Source organism: Bombyx mori, chromosome 6 (genome assembly GCF_030269925.1).
Source record: "Bombyx mori chromosome 6, ASM3026992v2".
NCBI lineage: Eukaryota > Metazoa > Arthropoda > Insecta > Lepidoptera > Bombycidae > Bombyx > Bombyx mori.
Genome location: NC_085112.1, coordinates 15,944,697 through 15,964,509, shown reverse-complemented (window position 1 = coordinate 15,964,509; position 19,813 = coordinate 15,944,697). Strand labels below are relative to the sequence as shown.

The window sequence follows — 19,813 nt, the reverse complement described above, 5'->3', positions numbered from 1 at the left end:
CGAGAAATCCTAATTAGTTAAAACATTTCAGGGAACAACCTGAAAGCTTTCACTCTTTTCAAACTTTTTTGTTTGCTTACTAGTAAAATTATGGCATTTCCGGCTGTCATAGAAAATACCCGTACTATTTTTAAATATCAAAGTTTAGATATATACATTCAATTTAATCTTTACATGTACATAATATAGTCAAAGAGTTTGTGTTATTTTTATCCTATCCTATAACACCAAACAAGGCAACTTAACAGCAGCTTTTTACACGACGCTATATTAAAACAAAGTAATGTAGTACTAACACACAAAAGCATAATTTTACAATTTATACTACGATTTTACATTTTTAAATGTATAATGATACACATACATACATACATATATTTTCAACTTTACATTTATTACAATATTTTTTATACATACAAATACTTAAATGACTAAATGCAATATAGCCTTTAAGTTACATATATTTTTCTCTATTAGTTTAAATTGTTACTTTGATTATAGCAATATTATGTTATCTTTTTTCAAAATTGCATCATCTTGTGACACTTTAGTTTATCATATTCCTGAATTTTTTTTTTGCAAAATTATTCTGTATATACCTACGAGTATTATGTTTAATCTAAGTAGATTAGATATTACAATATATATGAAAATTAATACATGCATAATTTTGTTTTTTACGTTAAAATAGTTTCTTAATTGGAAAATATGTTGTCGATGATTTTAATGGTAAAACTTGATTTTAGGCAACGACAATTTTTAGATTAGCAGAATTTTCTAATGTTTTTTTTTTTTACTTTCATGAAATATAGCTTTTCAAATAATTAATTTCCGTTTGTAGGTATGTAATGTAAATATCATTTTTTCATCAATTCATTGCATGAAAATTATTTTAGTCATTAGAGACATAGAAAAGTATTTACCTGTTACATTTTTTTAACAAAGAAAAACAATTTAAAAGCTTGGTAAAAAGCTTTCGACGATACAAAAATATCCGAATTCAGAATCCACATTTTACTATCACAATCATCCTTTTGAAGGAGGTTCACGTGTCTTGTCTTCAGTCTTGCAAGCTTCGACATTTTACTTCGTGAGTTAAGGAAATATTGCTTACATATTACACTAATAATATAATATATTTTGCGAAACATCTAAAAAGTACCTAATATGAAAAATGGGTTATGATATGTTAAAGAGTACTAATGAATTAGCTTTAAGCGCTGTAATCATTTTAGACAAAACTCTGTTCAAGATTACATAACTATTAAAAATCAGTAGCGGCTATATCCTGACTCTATTGTTCCTCAGATATAGTATTGATATAATGTTTTTTATTTTATTTTATATTTCAATTAAAAAACTCAAAATGTGTATGTAATCTGTTTAAAATGTAATCTTATCAAGAGAAATACTAAAAAAAGTGGATGGAAGAATTTGGAATGAAAATCCAGACAATCTTCGAGGTTGTTCATAGCTCAGCTGTTGATGGAATATTTTCAAAAGCGTCAGATTAAAAAGAGTGACATGATTGAAATTAATAATCATAGTCGCAGCTGGGTCATCAACATGAAAAAGCCGATTACAATGACTAATCGCGAGCTGTGAAAGAAAACGATAATTTTATATGTTTTATTTTCGTTGAATCCAGAGCAATATTGTCTAAAAGTTCTTTATGAATATGGATGCATATAGTCACGACTCAATATCCACTGTAAGATCCATAACTTGACAACTACATTCTGAGAAATATATAGAAATATAATATTTATATAATGTGCCTTTGTCTTATTAAACACAAAATAACGTATCTACATCTCTGAGATAAATAATCATAGATCAAAATTCATTACAGCAGTGTCAATCTATGGCAAATAAATGCAATTGAGAACACAAAAAATTGCTATCTAGAAACAAAAATGAGCACGCAATGGAGTGGCTAACTATGTTAATACATTTCAAACTGTCAAGCGTGAGCACTCATAAGCATATCGCACATTACGAAGGAGGGAACCCTTCTTGAACGAAGTAAAATTGTAACTGAAATTACTGATGGGATAACATACACAAAGTAATTTATACAATGCGAGCTATGTAACACCAAACGACGCGTGGGGTCAACAGACTCTTACCATCACTTTGAGTTGCGTATCGCAAATTATGGACCTGCCAAAGCTTGCATTAAGAATAATAAAGGACTTCTGTTTTCCACTGGTGGTAGGACCTCTTGTGAGTCCACGCGGGTAGGTACCACCACCCATTTCTGCCGTGAAGCAGTAATGCGTTTCGGTTTGGAGTGGGGCAGCCGTTGTAACTATACTTGAGACCTTCGAACTTATATCTCAAGGTGGGTGGCGCGTTTGCGCTAGATATCTATGGGTTCCAGTAAACAGTTAACACCAGGTGGGCTGTGAGCTCGTCCACCCATCTAAGCAATAAATAAAAAAAAAACCTAAATCAAGGCGACTTTTGGGAAAGTTGAAGAGCCTCTCGCATGAAAGGCCCCCTGATACTACTAGGTAAGTAGTGTATCCTATAACCTGTTGCTCATGAATGCTTTAACACGATTCACAACTCAAACTGTAAAATTTTTGTTTTGTGCGACTACAATATTCAGTCAAATAATATTCTAAAAATCGAAATCTAATAATATTCTTATATTATCTATTATAATATTATCTATTATAACATATACAATAACATTATTGTATGATCAAACTTACAATTACATTTGTGCTTCGAAGCGGCTTATAAGACCAGCCCGATGGGCGGTTTTCTTAACATGAAAGAAACTCATAGTTTTTTTTAAGAAAACCTTAATTGTTACAATTATTTGTAATGACTATGCTTTTCATATAAAACATTTATACTAAAAAATTCTTAAAATTTAACATTTTTTTTTGTTTTCTTCGATCCGTCTCTACCAAATGAAATGAATGAAAATGTTTAAAATAACTATTATTCCTAAGTTCTTTCTCCGTAATCAAAGCTCTAAATTGGCTAAATACAATTTTATTCAATTTTACAAAACACGGGATTTATTCAAAAACATTTAACATAGTATAGGTACTATGTATTTAGTGTCTTTCTCTTATTAGTTTTAAATCGTATTATATATTTGTACTATAATATTTAAAACTATGCATTTTTAATATCGATATTGTACGTAATGTATTTTTTGTCCTTTATTTGTTTTTTTGTAAATTTATCGTTTAACTTTAAAGATTTTAAGGTTTTTAAGAATTTAGATCAAATAGGCAGGATTTTTAAATAAATTATGTAGATTTTTATTCTTCGAATCACAGAGAAATTATGTTCACAGATAAATTTTTAATTTACAAAAATGTTTCAGAGTATAAGGTAGGTACTATGTTTCACCCTAATTCAATAATCTTATAGGTAACATGTTAAACAAGCAGCTACTGAGATCCCTATATAATATATAATATATTTTTTTGTGCTTAGTGTGCGTTCGCATCTCGTCTACACATCAAAATCGCGGTGAAAAAATAAGAAAATAGTCGACAACAACATCCCAAACGACTTACGTATCAAAAGTTTACAAGTTAAAAAACTACATACATCCCCTATTAACTATGTAAAATTTTAAAATTTTATCGATCCATATCAAAAATGTGTATATAGGAAAGAGATTTTACAAAAATATACAAATTTTTGACGTTGACCGCTACATGTATTAGTGTAACACACACGCACACAAACACAACAACAGAAGAGCCGTTTATTGTATTTTATAGTTTTACGATATGCTGTCTTTACTCTTCACTTAGCTATTCGACACTGGTCTCTAGCTAAGGCTTGATTGTCAACCAGAATCTATTTCTTTGCATAGTTTACACGCCTGTGTGACTGAAAATAAAAGACACGGCGTTTTTGTCGACCGGTGGGGACCGCCGGGTGATCGACGGGTTATTGTTGTTGTAATGCCAAGACTTTCTGGTGGAAGTGCTCGAGGACTGCAGAGCAATGGTCTCGTAGTAGCGGAGTCGGCCGCAGCATTTCCTGCTCTTGATGATGGCTACAAATCCCTTTCTGTACTTCTTGTTGAAAAACGCGTACAGGATCGGGTTGATGCAAGAGTTCGAGGCTCCAAGCCATTGAGCCAGTGGTGTCACGATCGGAAGCATCTCTTCCTCCCATTTCTTGATCGGTCCTCCCAGTTTTATCCTTGCAAAGATCAGGTACAATGGAAACCAGGAAAGAACAAACAGGATCACAACAGCAACCAGCATTTTGACGACTTTGACCTTGGATTTTTGCTGCATACGTTCCATCTGGGCATCTTGGGTATCGGTGGGGATAGACCGTCTCCAGACCTTGATCCAAATTAAAATGTAGCACATCGTAATCATGACCATTGGGAGAATGTAGCAGAAAATAAGATTTCCAACCACAAAGTAAAGGACTTCACTCAAGGGATTTGGCCAAACGTCGATGCAGAGGTGTACATTAGGGTTTTCTTCGAATACCACGACAAGATCAAAGAAAAAGACCCAGGGTGTGGTGACGAGAATAGCAAAGATCCAGATGAAGACGATCATCATCCTGGAGCGGCGCTTCGTGATTTGACATTTGAGCGGCCACCATATAGCCAGGAATCTGTGGAAGAAACAAACTTTCAATTATTTCGTAAATTACAACGCAAATAAATAAAAGATGTGTGGTGTCGTGGGATACCGGATAGGAACGAAGTTCCTTATTATAAAAATATTAATTTTAAGTTCTATTCGAGGTATAAAGAAAATAAAACTGGAGGTTTCGCAACAACCCACGGTCATTCGGTAACGTGCGAACTTATTGTGGTACACTTCATTCACGGTTGTTTGCATAAGAGTTAGTGTACGCATTCGCGTTCGAACGCTCTGAGATCGTGGTCAATGAATGATAAAAAAATATGTTTATTTTTTGTACGTTATTACAAAGTTAAGTCGTACACTGTGTGCATTACTAATAAAGATCTTACGTTACGGACATTTTTTCCCGGTTAGGGCACCCCTCCGCATCGTCCCATAAGGAACTTCGTTCCAAAATTTAGTAAGACACTGTGAATACTAGTCTCAAAAACGAAAAACGATGATTTTTAGTAATTAGCTTTTAGTTATGCGGCATAATAATATGTTTGTATTAACAAAGCCTTTAGTTTTATTTCTTTATTTAAACAAACCAACATAGGTAAATTTAAAAATCAAAATTCATTGGTCAGGGATAGTTGAAAATCAAAACATGGTTGTGAAGTAAAAACTTCTCTCTCAGCGCCGTTTTGAATCGAGAAAACGTCACTAATAGATAAACAGAAATGTCTATCAGAAACAACGCTCGAACTGAGGAATTTAATAGAAAAGAAAATTATTATTTAAAAGAAAGTTAATGCAATTTTACGAACCGCTCGACAAAGTCACAAATAAGACTTGATTGATTTATTCACAATTCAACGGATGCTCGCGAAAACAAGACCGTGATTTTCCGGATTAGCCTTCCCGGCGTGAAATCGTCCGGAAGACGTTTGGATACGAAGGACGAACGAATTAAACCATCCACTAGAATAATTGGTTTTGGAGGTAATAAAAAATCGAGACTGTGGAATTGAGCAGCTAACTGATTCAACAAGGTCAATTTTCAGCTGGCGCAGATTAAGATACTAGCAAAACCCGCCTGATGCAAAGCGATTTCCAGAAGCTATATATTTCTCAACCTAAATAACTTTTTTATCGCAAGAGAGGAGTGGATGAGGTAGCAGCCAATCCAAAAGCCTACAAATTAGTTGCAACAAGAAAGCTCCAGGGACTTTGAAAATACAATTAGGTTTTAATATAAAACTCTACATAATACATAATAATAGTACATATAATAATACATAGTAATAGTACATATAATAATACATAGTAATAGTATATAATACATCATAAAAGTGCATTTAATTGAGAAATTAAATGATAATGTCATAACTGAGTGTATCAAATAAATAAAAAATGAAAGTGGTAGGTCTACTACAAAGTTACATTACAATCCAATAAAAGAAAGATCTATTTGTATTTCACAGCCCCAATTTTTCAGATTTCGCTTGTATTTAGAAGATACATTTACTTTTGTGCCATGCTTTTTTCAAATTATATATTACTCTATTCAAAACAAAAAGAATATATAACAGTAAATGGACCTAAAGGCACTGGGGACAATTGGATTTCAGCCTTAGACAAAAATAATTTCTCTCAAAGCCAAAGGCAACTTTTACGAAATGCTCATGCCTTCCCAATAGAAACAATCTTCTAACACGGAATAATGAATATTGTACGTTTGTTTATGTACTAGGCATTAAAACGTTCTTCATCAGAATAAGTTGGAAGTTTGTATGGTACACATGTTTTAGGTTGTACAAGGAACATTTCAAGTGTGATAGCACAGCGTAAAGTAGCTGTACTATAATTAGGATTGATAATTGAAAAGCGTGATCGGTTTAAACAACTTCTTTAGACTTAACAAACATAAGTGGCTTAAGCTCATAGGATATTTTATATAAAATAGTTATAATATCTCGATTCCTTCATATATGCATATAAGTATATTTTTGTGCATAGTACATCGAAATGGGTTGAATTTTAATGTTTTCGGTAGCATAAAGATTTCTAGCCTTACTACGGTATTACGATAAAAGTTGAAGGAACAGTCCAGTTGATTCAATACTTTTCATAAGATAATTCAATTTTCAGTTTAATTCTTGTCTATTAACTTTCTATTTTTGTGTATCTGAAGTAATAATAATAATAATAATAAAAATCATTTATTGCCTTTCACATTACAGAAAATAAAATGAAATACAAATAAAAGAAAAGAAAAAAAAGAGAAAAAGGCAAAAGGAGGTGGCTCAGCTATTGCTGTTCAAGGTTGATAAATCGAACAGCGCTGAAGTAAAGCTGTTGTATTCTTTGTACGAGGAGCACTGCTGCTTGAGATATAGATTTTATCACCTAGTTCAAGCACAAATGCAAATTATGATTGTGTTTCTAATTCTAGGTTAATAAAAAATAAATAAATAATTTCCCGCGCTAAGCGAGATTTATAACGACACGTCTTTGACCAGTGATATTATTGAACAGTTCTTTATTCAGGCCCATACAAAGAGATACGTGGTATTGACTAAAGGTATACGACAACCACTAGGAAGAATATCTCGGTGTGGGTGCTTCTTCAATGATGCAAGTATCATGCATAGCTATAGACGCTATCAGTGTCCCTTCTGGCACCGCAATCAATACAATAGAACTATTTTTTTTTTTATGAAATTGGATATCATACAAACGAAGTCGCAGACAACAGCACATTCATTTGTTTATTTATTCAGAAGCCGAAACTGCTAACGAGAGACGACAATGAACTTCTCGGAAATCGTAAAACAAGCCCGGGAGTTCGTCAACAGGATACAGAAGTATATAGGAATCTGCGGATATGAGCGTGGGTTCGAACGAATAGGAAAACAGTTATAAATGTATACGAAGGTGATGCAAGATTATTTAGCCCACTATATCAATAGCCCCTAATACAATTTTGGAGACCTTTCTGGGTCCTTTATTTTATTCTTTATTTTAATTTAAGTCGATCTAAAATAGTACACTTCTCTTTTTACTTTGGGTGTCCAAAAAGGTGAGTAAGAGATTCAGCAGAGATCTCTGCCGGCACACCCTGATCGCCAACCGGTATTACCCAGCAGTAGGGCGTAGTGTGAGCCCGCATGAGTACAGAATACCGAAGTCAGACAGTCCTTATACAATACAAAGGAAACATCAAACCCATATCTCACAGTATGTGGTGACATTTATGCTGATATTTATGCTCATTTAGGCAATAAAAAATTTTTGACGAGCGTCGTGGCCTAAAGGATAAGACGTCCGGTGCATTCGTGTTGAGCGATGCACCGGTGTCCGAATCTCAGGCAGGTACCATTTTTTTCTAATGAAATACGTACTCAACATATTTTAATGTTAACGATTGAGTTCCACGCAAGATTATAATTTGCGTAATTACTGGTGGTAGGACCTCTTGTGAGTCCGCGCGGGTAGGTACCACACCCTGCCTATTTCTGCCGTGAAGCAGTAATGCGTTTCGGTTTGAAGGGTGGGGTAGCCATTGTAACTATACTTGAGACCTTAAAACTTATATCTCAAGGTGGGTGGTGCATTTACGTTGTAGATGTCTATAGGCTCCAGTAACCACTTAATACCAGGTGGGCTGTGAGCTCGTCGACCCATCTAAGCAATAAAATAAATAAAAATAATAGCCTACTTGGTTTCAAGTGGTCAGAGTGATGAGGGTAGCTGATGGCCGCCAATTCCAACATCCTATCTAACAGATAACCAATTCAATGTCGAAACTACTTTAGTTCTCTTTCAAAATTATCGATGCAACAAAATAACCTTGTTATTTCAATGTTCCATGTCGCTTTAAACAAATAGACATTTCAATAATAAAAGTAATGTTAAAGTAAGACCACATGCTGACTTTAGTAATCTTTAGGAATAGTACGTTTAAAATGTGTTCATGGCTCCGTATAAAAATCCATACTTGAATTTAATATTGATTTTTGGAATAATAAATAAATCGTAAATGTTCTTGTTTTTTTTAATAATACAGATCAGCAGCTTTTTTCATACTTTGCTAAACTTTGACTTCACACAATATCATTTTTGTAATATTTTATACTCTATGTTTGTATTAAATGTCTCCTTAAATTTTATTTTCATTTTAGTACATAAAGTAATTACAAAAAGGAGCTGATAATATTGAAGTGTGTCCAGTCTGTTACGTCGCTAAAATAGCTAGTCAACCGACAGCTCAAGGCGCTTTGAATTGAGACCGGTTTTGTTTATAATTAATTAGACAACTTCTGTTTGCGAATTGTCGTACTAAATGGCTGATACCGATCATAGAGGATTTAACAATACGTTGACCTTACAATGCGATACTAAAATGTCACTAGAACGTTATTTAAATTAGATACTGTAATTCTATGTAATGCGCTCGATAAATAATTTACTGCTCTTTAAATTTTACACTGTTGTATGTTATTTGTTCTGTTAATAATTATAAAATGAGCCGTGATTAATGAATTTTGATTTTATCTGTTTTGATTAGTCTGCCTATTTCCGCCGTGAAGCAGTAATGCGTTTCGGTTCGAAGGGTGGGGTAGCCGTTGTAACTATACTGAAACCTTAGAACTTATATCTCTAGGTGGGTGGCGCGTTTACGTTGTAGATGTCTATGGGCTCCAGTAACCACTTAACACCAGGTGGTCTGTGAGCTCGTCCACCCATCAAAGCAATAAAAAAAAAAAAAAATAGTACGAAGTTTTGTAATAAAATATACCTGGATATTAAATAGATATATTCTGCGAATTATAGACACAAATGAAATTAATTAAAAAAAAATCCTCACTGGTAAACTTAAGTGTAGCTTGAATATGATAATTTTATTTTATTTTTGTTTGAATTAGAATGAGTATTAATATTATTTGCTTTAGTTTTTCAAACAGCTGTCTAGCAGTGCCTATATTATGTAGAATCAAATATACATCTATGTGTTAGCGTTTTATGTTTTTTATTGAGTTGAAACCTTTCCCCAGTGATTATTGAAAATTGCATGAAATTTCCTGCTATAATAATGTAACATATTATAATAGATATATATGCATATAGATATAATATTTTTGATATCTCTTCAACAAATTTGGAGGTAGGATATATTGTGAATCCGGCGATTTATGTACCATCATCTTGCTTATTTCTGCCATGCGCATGAGTGTTCAAGAATACCATGTAGACACCGAATTGTTAACTCTCTGGTCAAATCTCTCGCTCAATATCGGGTGGACCGGAAGCTCGTCTGACTATTTAGATCAATTTTAATAATACCCGAAAAACTCATACAGTAAAAACCATAAAAATAATTAAATCTAAATTAACATGGATAAACAAATATATGTATATTTAATTTCTTCAAAGTAAACGCTGACATCAAAGATCGGACGCCTTTTACGTAATCGTAAACAGTAAATTTGTATGTAGATCGATCGTAAATCAGTCGACGTCTTGGCGACGAGAAAGCTTGTGAGCATTTTCTTTATAGCATTCAAAAGGCTGAATTTCTTCGTTAGAGGTCGGACTAAATTAATTTCATTGCAAAACCAATACTTTCAGTTTGATACTAGTACGAGGCTCACCTAGTATTAAGTGGTTACTGGAGCCAATAGACATCTCAACGTTTGAGATTGAAGAATGTTTGAGATGATACCACCATCTCGTTTTTACCATCGCACATCTTGCCACCGGAGTAGAGTTCATCCATACTACCTGGAGCCACTGCGTTCATCCACAGTGCGTTTCCAGAAATCTTTTTTGCCACGTACCATCCGGCTATGGAATGAGCTCAACTCCACGGTGTTTCCCGAGCGCTATGATATATCCTTCTTCAAGCGAGGTTTGCGGAGAGTACTTAACGGTAAGCAGCGGCTTGGCTCTGCCCCAGGCATTGCCGAAGTCCATGGGCGACGGTAACCACTCACCGTCAGGTGGGCCGTATTGCTCGTCTGCCTACACGGGCAATAAAAAAAATGTGAATTTCACTACTTATTCTAAAACATGTTGACCATTTCTCACTTGCATTCTACGAGCATAACAGCTATCTTATTTTAAAACTATAACACATAATTACTTTATGGCCGACAGACAGTAGAATAAATATCGGAAATTTATAGAAACTATAATATCTTACTTCCTGAAATATGAGCTGAGGCTTTGAATCACATTGTATTGATGAATCACCTGCCTTGAGATGGCGTAACAACGTTCAGATACCAGGACATTTATATTTTTAATTTATAAATTAAACTAGTTTTTTTTCGGTGGCAAAGTAATTCCATTCAACTTAATTATGGTTCTCGAGTATTGCGTGCTTAAAGACGAATAAATTGTTTAAACGTGGTATAATTATAATACCGTAAATTAGTATCTAGAGTTGGGATGGCTGTGCTTAAATTATGTATTATTTTCAAGTATTTTTGTTTTCACTTGAACATTTCGTATGTCTGAGCTAAAATTTTCTTCTATGGTTTTTTTTCTTTTTTAATGTAGGAAGGATTACTGGTGGATAGTTTTTCTGTCTAGTATGACACGTAAGTGCCCAATGATATTAATCAAGTCCTCGAAGAGCAAGATATTGGTAAGGAAAGTATAATAATATGTACATAAGCAACGAAAACAACAGAAAGTACTAACGAGCCGATATAATTATTTAGATTTTTTTATCATTGCAATATCTTTAGTGATTTAATATCTCAAAAATATCAAAATTGAACCAGTCGCTACGGAAGAATCATTATTACGCACATCACTATGATTGATGTATTAATCATATTGATTTAATAAATAACCAGTTATCAATGCAGACATGATAAACTACATTCTGTCATTTTGTACCTGTCAATTTGCCGACACTTTCATATATCATAATTGGCATTGACACGATTTTATTAAAAAAATCGATTTTGTTATGAGCTTTTTTAAATGTGTTTTAACATAAACCTTCGAGTAAACTTACAGCTTACCAGATTTTAAGCGATAAAAGCGCATAGAAAATAGAATAAAACTGCAATATTATTATTATTATTTATCTGTTCTTCTAGTTGACAATACCCCTACTGTCACTACTTAAAGGAGTAATTTGAGAGGGAGGAAGATAAGACGAGGTGACATCAACTTTGGACGAATATGGTGCATTAGAAGCTTGAGAAAACCAGTATATTGTTTTAAGCCATAGTCACAACCCCCTGAGATTTGATCCGGTGGTAGATTCAGTGAAGCACTGTTCATGCTAGGAATTGGTGTTAGCAATTTCTCTCAGGTTGAGCCTTATGAGCCATATTAATGAACAATAAATAGCTAGGATGATGGTGCCAAACCAGGCCACCTAAAGATTGGATTCAGGGGAGAATCACGACACCTTCAGTTAAAAAATAAATATGATTCCGAATAGCTATCACTCGACGCGTGCGAGAACACGTCCCGTATTTGCAGTAGCCGATGAAATTTATCTTCTAAGAGCGATAGTACGAAGCATGCAACCTCTTATAATATAGACTTAGTCCGCATAGAACTTTGCAACACACGAACTATTGTCTCCCAAAAAGGCCGCACCTCGTATTTTAAATAAGGTTTTAAAGTTTTATTGAATATCAAAATGTCGTGTAAAATTGTTATGAGCATCTAACAAAATATGAAAAGTAGCAAAGAGCAAGTTGCATTACAAAATCTTAAGAATTTTCTTGTGTAATTTATCAGCGTGATCAAGATTTTGAGATTAAAAGGAGAGGTCGCGCTCTCTTTTGTATGATGCAATTTAAAAAAAAACTTATATCTGTTATAATCTTAAACTTTGTTGGCATCAAAAGCTCAGGAGCTTGTTGGATGCAAGTCGCTTAATTTTAAGCTGTTCCTTTAGTATTTAAAGATTGTAGTAAGATACTAAGTACATACAGGGCGCATTAGTCTTCAATTCCCAAGCGCGTATCAATTATTACAATTAAATACGTACTTAACAAATGTTCAAGATTGACTTTCACGTTGAAGCAATAATACCGGGTAATAAAAATCACACCCGCACAAATTATAATATGCGTAATTACTTAACAGTTGTGACATATGCCTCAATCTCAAAGCGATATCTATGAGCTTCGGTAAACACTTAACACCGGGTTCGCTGTGAAGTATAAAACAAAAAATAGGTGAGCCCACACCATGTTTAGATACCACCATTTTGCTTACTTCTGCGGGGAAGCAGTAATATATTATGGAGCAGCCATTGTACCAGATAACTGAGATTTAGAACTCATATCTCAAGGTGCATGTGATCATTTACGAGTTTCTAACAAATCTTAGAGTTAGCCTGTATAATATCTTAAGCCTCAAATCCATAGTCCATGAGTACGTCGTCCAAAACCCGCCTACAGCTAATAACGAAACATAATTTGACATGTGACTAAAATGTCAATAATACAATACGTATGTAGTGACATAATGAATGTAATACATGAAACCTCTGATTCTGGAAACACACCGGAAGTTTTACTTATTAAACCATTTTATTATTATGTAACAAGGAAATTAAATCTAAACAGGAACTGAAGGAAATTGTATATTCTGATGTACAAATATTTAATTTTGTAACCTCAAGCGACGTATAAATTGCACGCTACAATAATGTAAGTAATGTTCAAGAGTTTCCCCATACCTACATTAATAGCTAGCTTAATAAGCTAATAATAGTGAGCAGAAGTGTGAGTGACTAGAATTGATTTTGAAACTAATAAGCAAACATTTAACATTCTACGCCTTTTTGACGTGACAACGTCTTATAATTCGATAGAGCCGGCTGCACGCACGAAAAAACATGACTCATGCGGCGTTACCTCGCTCTGAGGCGTTCCATTTAAGGCTTGAAGTGCAAGCGAGAGCGCGCAACGAGCGACAAAGAGGCACAATCGGCCTCCGCGTTCGGCAGCGTTCGACATCTGTCTCTCTTCTACTTGAGTGAGCGATGCATCCGCGTGGACAGCTGCTATACAATAATACATTTACCTCTGGGTCTTATTTTAGCCTCTGGGTCTGCGGAGGGACTTCGGTTCCCTCTGTATTTTGTACCGTATGTTCCATGGGGAGTGCTCTGAGGAATTGTTCGAGATGATACCGGCATCTCGTTTTTACCATCGCATCGCCCGCCACCGGAGTAGAGTTCATCCATACTACCTGGAGCCACTGCGGTCATCCACAGTGCGTTTCCAAGGATCTTTTTTGCCACGTACCATCCGGCTATGGAATGAGCTCCCCTCCACGGTGTTTCCTGAGCGCTATGACATGTCCTTCTTCAAACGAGGCTTGTGGAGAGTATTAAGCGGTAGGCAGCAGCTTGGCTCTGCCCCTAGCATTGCTGAAGTCCATGGGCGACGGTAACCACTCACCATCAGGTGGGCCGTATGCTCGTCTGCCTACAAGGGCAATAAAAAAAAAATAAAAAAAATACATTTACATGTTTTCGTCAAGTATGAAGTTCAGTGAAAAGTGAATGTGGTGTCAATTGTCCATACAAAATATCTATCAAACAAATAAAATTAAAATTTTCTTTTGAACCATGAAACCATTCATCCTCCATCCAACCATCAATATTTCCTTATGACGTTGTCACGTTCAACTATCGTCAGTAAACCGACTTTACAGACAACCGATTTTTTTATGAAGTAACCGTGCCTCCTGTTGTGAAGTGTATTCGATATTCCGATGTAATAGAAACACTGCGTTTTACTGCCGATGTTTACGGGCTCCGGTAATGCCAGATTTGTTTCCCTTTTTGACGTCGGCACACTCAGCTTTTGGCTATAGACGATACAAGCGCTACAAGGCATAGTTTACTGACTTCCAGACAAAAATGAATGCTTTTGAATACTATTGAAAAACCTCGTTTGAGAGTCAGAAGAATCCTATGCGAAGTCAACGTCACAAGTCAGCGTGACATATATACAATTTTGATTATTCACTAAAACCTTTATTTTCAACCGAAATAAATCACTGCCACCAGCCAATATTTCATATTAAATATATTCTTCAATAAATTTAAAGTTGCAATAAAAATTAAGTGCACTGCAAAAAAGTGTAAATGATAATGACTCGAATACGTACGTAATCTTGTGATTTATCGTTACATTTATGTCAACTTAAATAATTTACTCATTAAAATTTGCGTCAAGTTGAATTAACTATCGCCAAAAATTTGGATATTCATTATATCCATTTTTAAACAGAACATTTAATAGAATAATTAAATTGAAATCATTTATTTCCAAAAACCTTTAAACAAATTGTACAATAAAATTAACAATTAAACAAACATTTCAAACCTACGAAATAAACTCAAAGTTGTTGTTTGCATTCTATTAAACATTTTGTGTTCTTTTTCATTTCAAAGCCCATTAATTTCAAATGGATTAAACTAATTACATATTATATAAAAATATAGTTTAGGACAATCACAACTAAAGGCAAAGCCGTATAATTAATAAATATTCAAACATTTCTTGTAAAAATACGGAGCCCTGCAGAATCACGGCTGTAACGTAACTATTTAAAAAAAAGAGGGTAGAATTATATATTTTCACTGGATAATAGATCTTATGATATAAATTGTTTTAAATTATTACCGAAGCCTGTTACAACTCAATACTGTATAAACTTAGTCACTTAAGTAAAATCATAAAAGTATTTATAATTATCTGATTAAAAAAAATCGAGAACTATTTATTTATGGACGTTACAGTAATGATATTCTCGAGTTAGTCTTTCCCTTGCTTGCACTAAAAATTAAAAGGACACACAGTTTGCCAAACACGTAAAGGCAATGTTGTGCAAATTACAAAATTAAAATCCGAATGAACTTGACATCAACCTAAATACATAGCCGTTGTAAATGTATAATCACGTAGCGTACTTGCATATGTTTGTGCGTTCATTAATCTTAACAAGTATGACGGGATGTCGATACAACGAGCCGTGTATAGTGAAAGTAGTGTGGATGTGGCATATATACCGCAATGATATGGATATCACTAGCCACCATAAGACCTTAGGGGAAATTCTAATAGCGTAGAAGAAGAGCGTATTACATATGTATGGATTTTACTAGGAATACAAAAAACTTATAAATAAAAATATTTGACATTCATTTTTTATTGTATTTTATGGACGGTTATTAAGTTATAGTATCTTTCATTATAAGAATAGACGGGGTGTCTTACATGAGAAGTACAGAAATAACGGCATCACGCCCACGACCCATCTAACGATTTTTGCTTGTCACCGTCCTGTGATTTAAATGTTTATCGATAACTAGCTGACCCGGCAGACTTCGTAATACCTCAATCGATAAATAAAAGACCTAAATTTTAGTATAAAATAAACTTAAAACAAACAAAAGGAATCCGTCCGACGGGGGAAATATTAAAGGAAAAACAAAATTGTTATTTTTATTTAATTCCGAGCATTTTCATATTTATCTACATTTTAAACCTTCTCTGGACTTTCACAAATCATTCAAGACCAAAATTAGCCAAATCGGTCCAGCCGTTCTCAAGTTTTAGCGAGACTAACGAACAGCAATTCATTTTTATATATATAGATAGATAACAACAGACACCAGAATTATCGCTCATTTTGACTCTGATGAACTACTTCTTCGTAATATTGTATTGATGATTAACTTCTGCACAGTTTAAACTAATAAAATAAAAATAGTGTTAGGTTTGGAATACCACATCCAATTTTTTATTATTCGTTCAATTCAAGATTCAAGTACCGAGATACAAGGTATTGCGTTCCCTCATTGTCGTTTTCGGTTTCAGCCTCTATAAAAGCCGAAACCACTGACCAAAAATTTAGATAACAACTTACATTCGTCTCATAACGATCTAAATAAAGATTTTTAAATAAAATCAACAAAAATGAAATCCTTCGTAAGTTTTTTTTCAATGATAACATTTTATTTCTTATATTATTGCTATTGTTTTTATGGCGAAATTAAATAGATTATGGTGCCCATGAGTGTTTTCAAGTAGGCAGCAGGCTGGCTGTGCTCTTGGCTTTGCTTATGTCCATGAGCAGCCAAGGGCACAGACATGTCATAAAGCCTTCAGCGGCCCACTTATTTGTGACATCAGACACTGCAATACACAGCACGAGAAAAACTCCCACGCTCAAGTTCCATACATTTCGATACGGAACATTACACTCATCGTTGAATTATTCTAAATTGCCCACAGATTGTTTTCACCGCACTCCTGGCCTGCACCGCCGCTGCACCCGGCCTGCTCCTCCACGAAACCCCAGTGGTAGCTGCTGTCCATACTCCAGTTATCCACACTGTCCCCATCGTGGCCGCTAAGACCACTGTGACCAAGAGCAGCCAAGTTGTCAACCATGGTTCCACTCTGGTACATTCCGCCCCTGTGGTCCATGCCGCACCCGTGGTTCATGCCGCACACGTGGTCCATGCCGCACCCGTGGTCCACACTGTCACTGCCCCAGTTGTCCACACGGTCCCAATCGTCCACACCGCTCCTGTAGTTGTGAAGACCGCCCCCGCTGCCATCGCTCACAGTTCCTCCGTGGTGCACCACCACACTCCCATCGTCAAGACTTTGCCCCTGATCGCTGTTCATCATTGATTTTTCAAAAATAAATTATAATTGACCCCATTATTGAATTGTTTTACTTTCAATCACATCATCGTGCTGACTACGCTGATTACAAAACTTTAACCATTTTACTGATAAAAATGCGTAGGAAGGTTGTTCATTAGATGTTCTGTGATTACCTTACATACAAAAAACATCATTAAGTCGTTGACATAAAGATCAAATTTAATGTCCCTATTCGAATGAACAACACCCGTTTTCAATATAAGTGTAATAACAAAGTTTTTCGTTCGGACAAAATAAATTTTTAGATATTCTTATCTGGTTAGGTAGATGAGTTAATGACCCATGCATCCTCAGACATCACTACGCGACCGTCACCACCTACCTCGAGACATGAGAACAAAGTGTCAATCGTTATGCTAATGGCTATTTCACCCTTAGCACTGGATCGCAGGACTGCCTAGCAAATTGGTGATACCCTTATGGAATCACAGAACTAATAAATTTTGATTTTAAAATTCAGGTTTATAACACTATGTTATTTATTCATCGTCAAGTATTTCTTATACACGTGTTAGTTAGGTACGCGTTGTTTAGAAAAGTCGGAACTTACTAAAGATAGTTCCAATATATTCCAGTATATCATATCTTGATACTAGTCGATACGATATCGGATAACTTGCAATCTTCGCGGACAACCAGTCTATTGCACCACTCACGATCTGTGAGAGGGGAACAAAAGCTGTTGACATATTATGTTGGTGCCTACTCATTTTATTTGATATAAATCTTGAATGTATTAAATCAGCAAATCGGTATTGCAAAAACGAGACAAGGCTACTGTCAATTACAAGTTCTGTGATTCTATGACAACAACAACAACGTTTTGAAGTTAATTAGATTGGGTGTTTTGTTTTTTAGGCCACGACAAAGACGCCACAAACAAAATCTCGGTTATTCTACGTTTGACAGACATAGGAGTTCATGGACACTTCAACATGAATTTCCTGCCCGCTTCGGTGATATTGAAGTCCCAATTGCTAACCAGAACGCATGATTGCTTCGCTGCAGAACTAGACACGTTGCTAAAAATTACATTATATTTAATACAATATTTTAGGACAGTTTCTGTGTTTGTTGGTTGTACAATAAACGATATATTCCACGCGAGTAGTTTCAATAAAACGGAAGTTTTTCAAACGCTTAGGGATTTACACAATGATTTAGATCTATATACCTATAGGTATATAAAAATGAATTGCTGTTCGTTAGTCTCGTTAAAACTCGAGAACGGCTGGACCGATTTGGCTAATTTTGATCTTAAATTATTTGTGGAAGTCCAGAGAAGGTTTAAAAGGTAGATAAATATGAAAATGTTCGAAATTAAATAAAAATAACAATTTTGTTTTTCCTTTGATGTGTCCCCCGTCGGACGGATTCTTTTTGTTTGTTTTAAGTTTATTTTATACAAAAGCTTAGGTCTTTTATTTATCGACTGAGGTACTACGAAGTCTGCCGGGTCAGCTAGTATTATATGAACTCCCTTCTACCCACTTATAAGATTACTATTTTCTATAGCGAGACAAACAAGAAATCCGTACACATAAATATTGTGGTCTCCAAACACCACTATTATAGCCCATTTGATTATTTCCATTTGACAAAATACGTATGTTTTCTGTCAACGTATTTTTTTTGGTATTGATCTTTATCCCGAATTATTTGTTTCTTTTGATTGACTTACAGACTGAATATATTTATAGTATAAACGGAAATTATATTAAAATATTGTGATGTGTTTATTTCTAATATATTAAGTAACCAGTATACAATAAAAAGGAGGCATAAATATGAATTGCAAAGCATATTTTAGAAAAAGGCCGATTCAATGAAACCCTTCTAATTTGCGAAAAACACAGAATGTACTTAAAAGCACTACTTCTCTGATTGTTAATTTTACAGAAACCGTTTTTTTGTAGTTCATTGTGTGGGCTTAAAAGCAATTTTAGATCCAAATTAATTGAGTTATACAAAGTATTTATGTAATATTTAAAAAAAATATGTTTTAAATTTCATCTCGCCCGAGGGCGTCATTTAAAACGGGGTGAAAATTTAAAATATCAAAACATAAAATCAAAGGATTTTTGTTCAGTGGCGAAGACTTTTTTTTATTGCCTTTTTTATTCGTGGACGAGCTCACAGCCCACCTGGTGTTAAGTGGTTACTGGAACCTATAGACATCTACAACGCAAATGCGCCATACACCTTGAGATACAGTTCTAAGGTCTCAGTATAGTCACAACGGCTGCCCCTCCCCTCAAGCCGAAACGCATTACTGCTTCACGGCAGAAATAGGCAGGGTGGTGGTACCTACCCGTGCGGACTCACAAGAGGTCCTACCACCAGTAAAACTTAATTACGATTCGAAACAGACTTAATTACGATACGAAATTTCATTAGCTACTTGTTAACAGGTAGTTGTGTGGACCATGAATCTGCCTACAAGCATCCGTGTGCATTTAAAAAAAAGTATAATTATTGTTTACTAGACACAAACTTGTAATTTAA

General features: G+C 34.7%; 2 protein-coding genes and 1 long non-coding RNA gene across 3 annotated transcripts in view; 2 read left to right on the top strand and 1 right to left on the bottom strand.

The window, feature by feature from the left end:
* Positions 1 to 3,851: 3,851 nt before the first annotated feature.
* BomSIFR (neuropeptide FF receptor 2-like) overlaps positions 3,852 to 19,813 on the bottom strand; it is a 110,114-nt gene continuing 94,152 nt past the window's right edge. Inside the window, 1 exon segment of the mRNA NM_001279451.1 lies at positions 3,852 to 4,617. Within this exon segment, the coding sequence (NP_001266380.1) occupies positions 3,852 to 4,617 (766 nt within the window).
* On the top strand, positions 5,310 to 9,597 carry LOC110385289 (uncharacterized). Its single transcript, XR_002430584.3, has 4 exons — positions 5,310 to 5,820; positions 6,818 to 7,029; positions 7,358 to 7,511; positions 8,759 to 9,597. It is a non-coding gene; the product is annotated as an uncharacterized LOC110385289 (long non-coding RNA).
* Positions 14,575 to 17,305, top strand: LOC101743595 (A-kinase anchor protein 14). Its single transcript, XM_004926702.5, has 3 exons — positions 14,575 to 14,731; positions 16,451 to 16,561; positions 16,868 to 17,305. The coding sequence occupies exons 2-3, from the start codon at positions 16,550 to 16,552 to the stop codon at positions 17,270 to 17,272; spliced, it is 417 nt and encodes a 138-aa protein (XP_004926759.1). The 5' UTR covers positions 14,575 to 14,731; positions 16,451 to 16,549; the 3' UTR covers positions 17,273 to 17,305.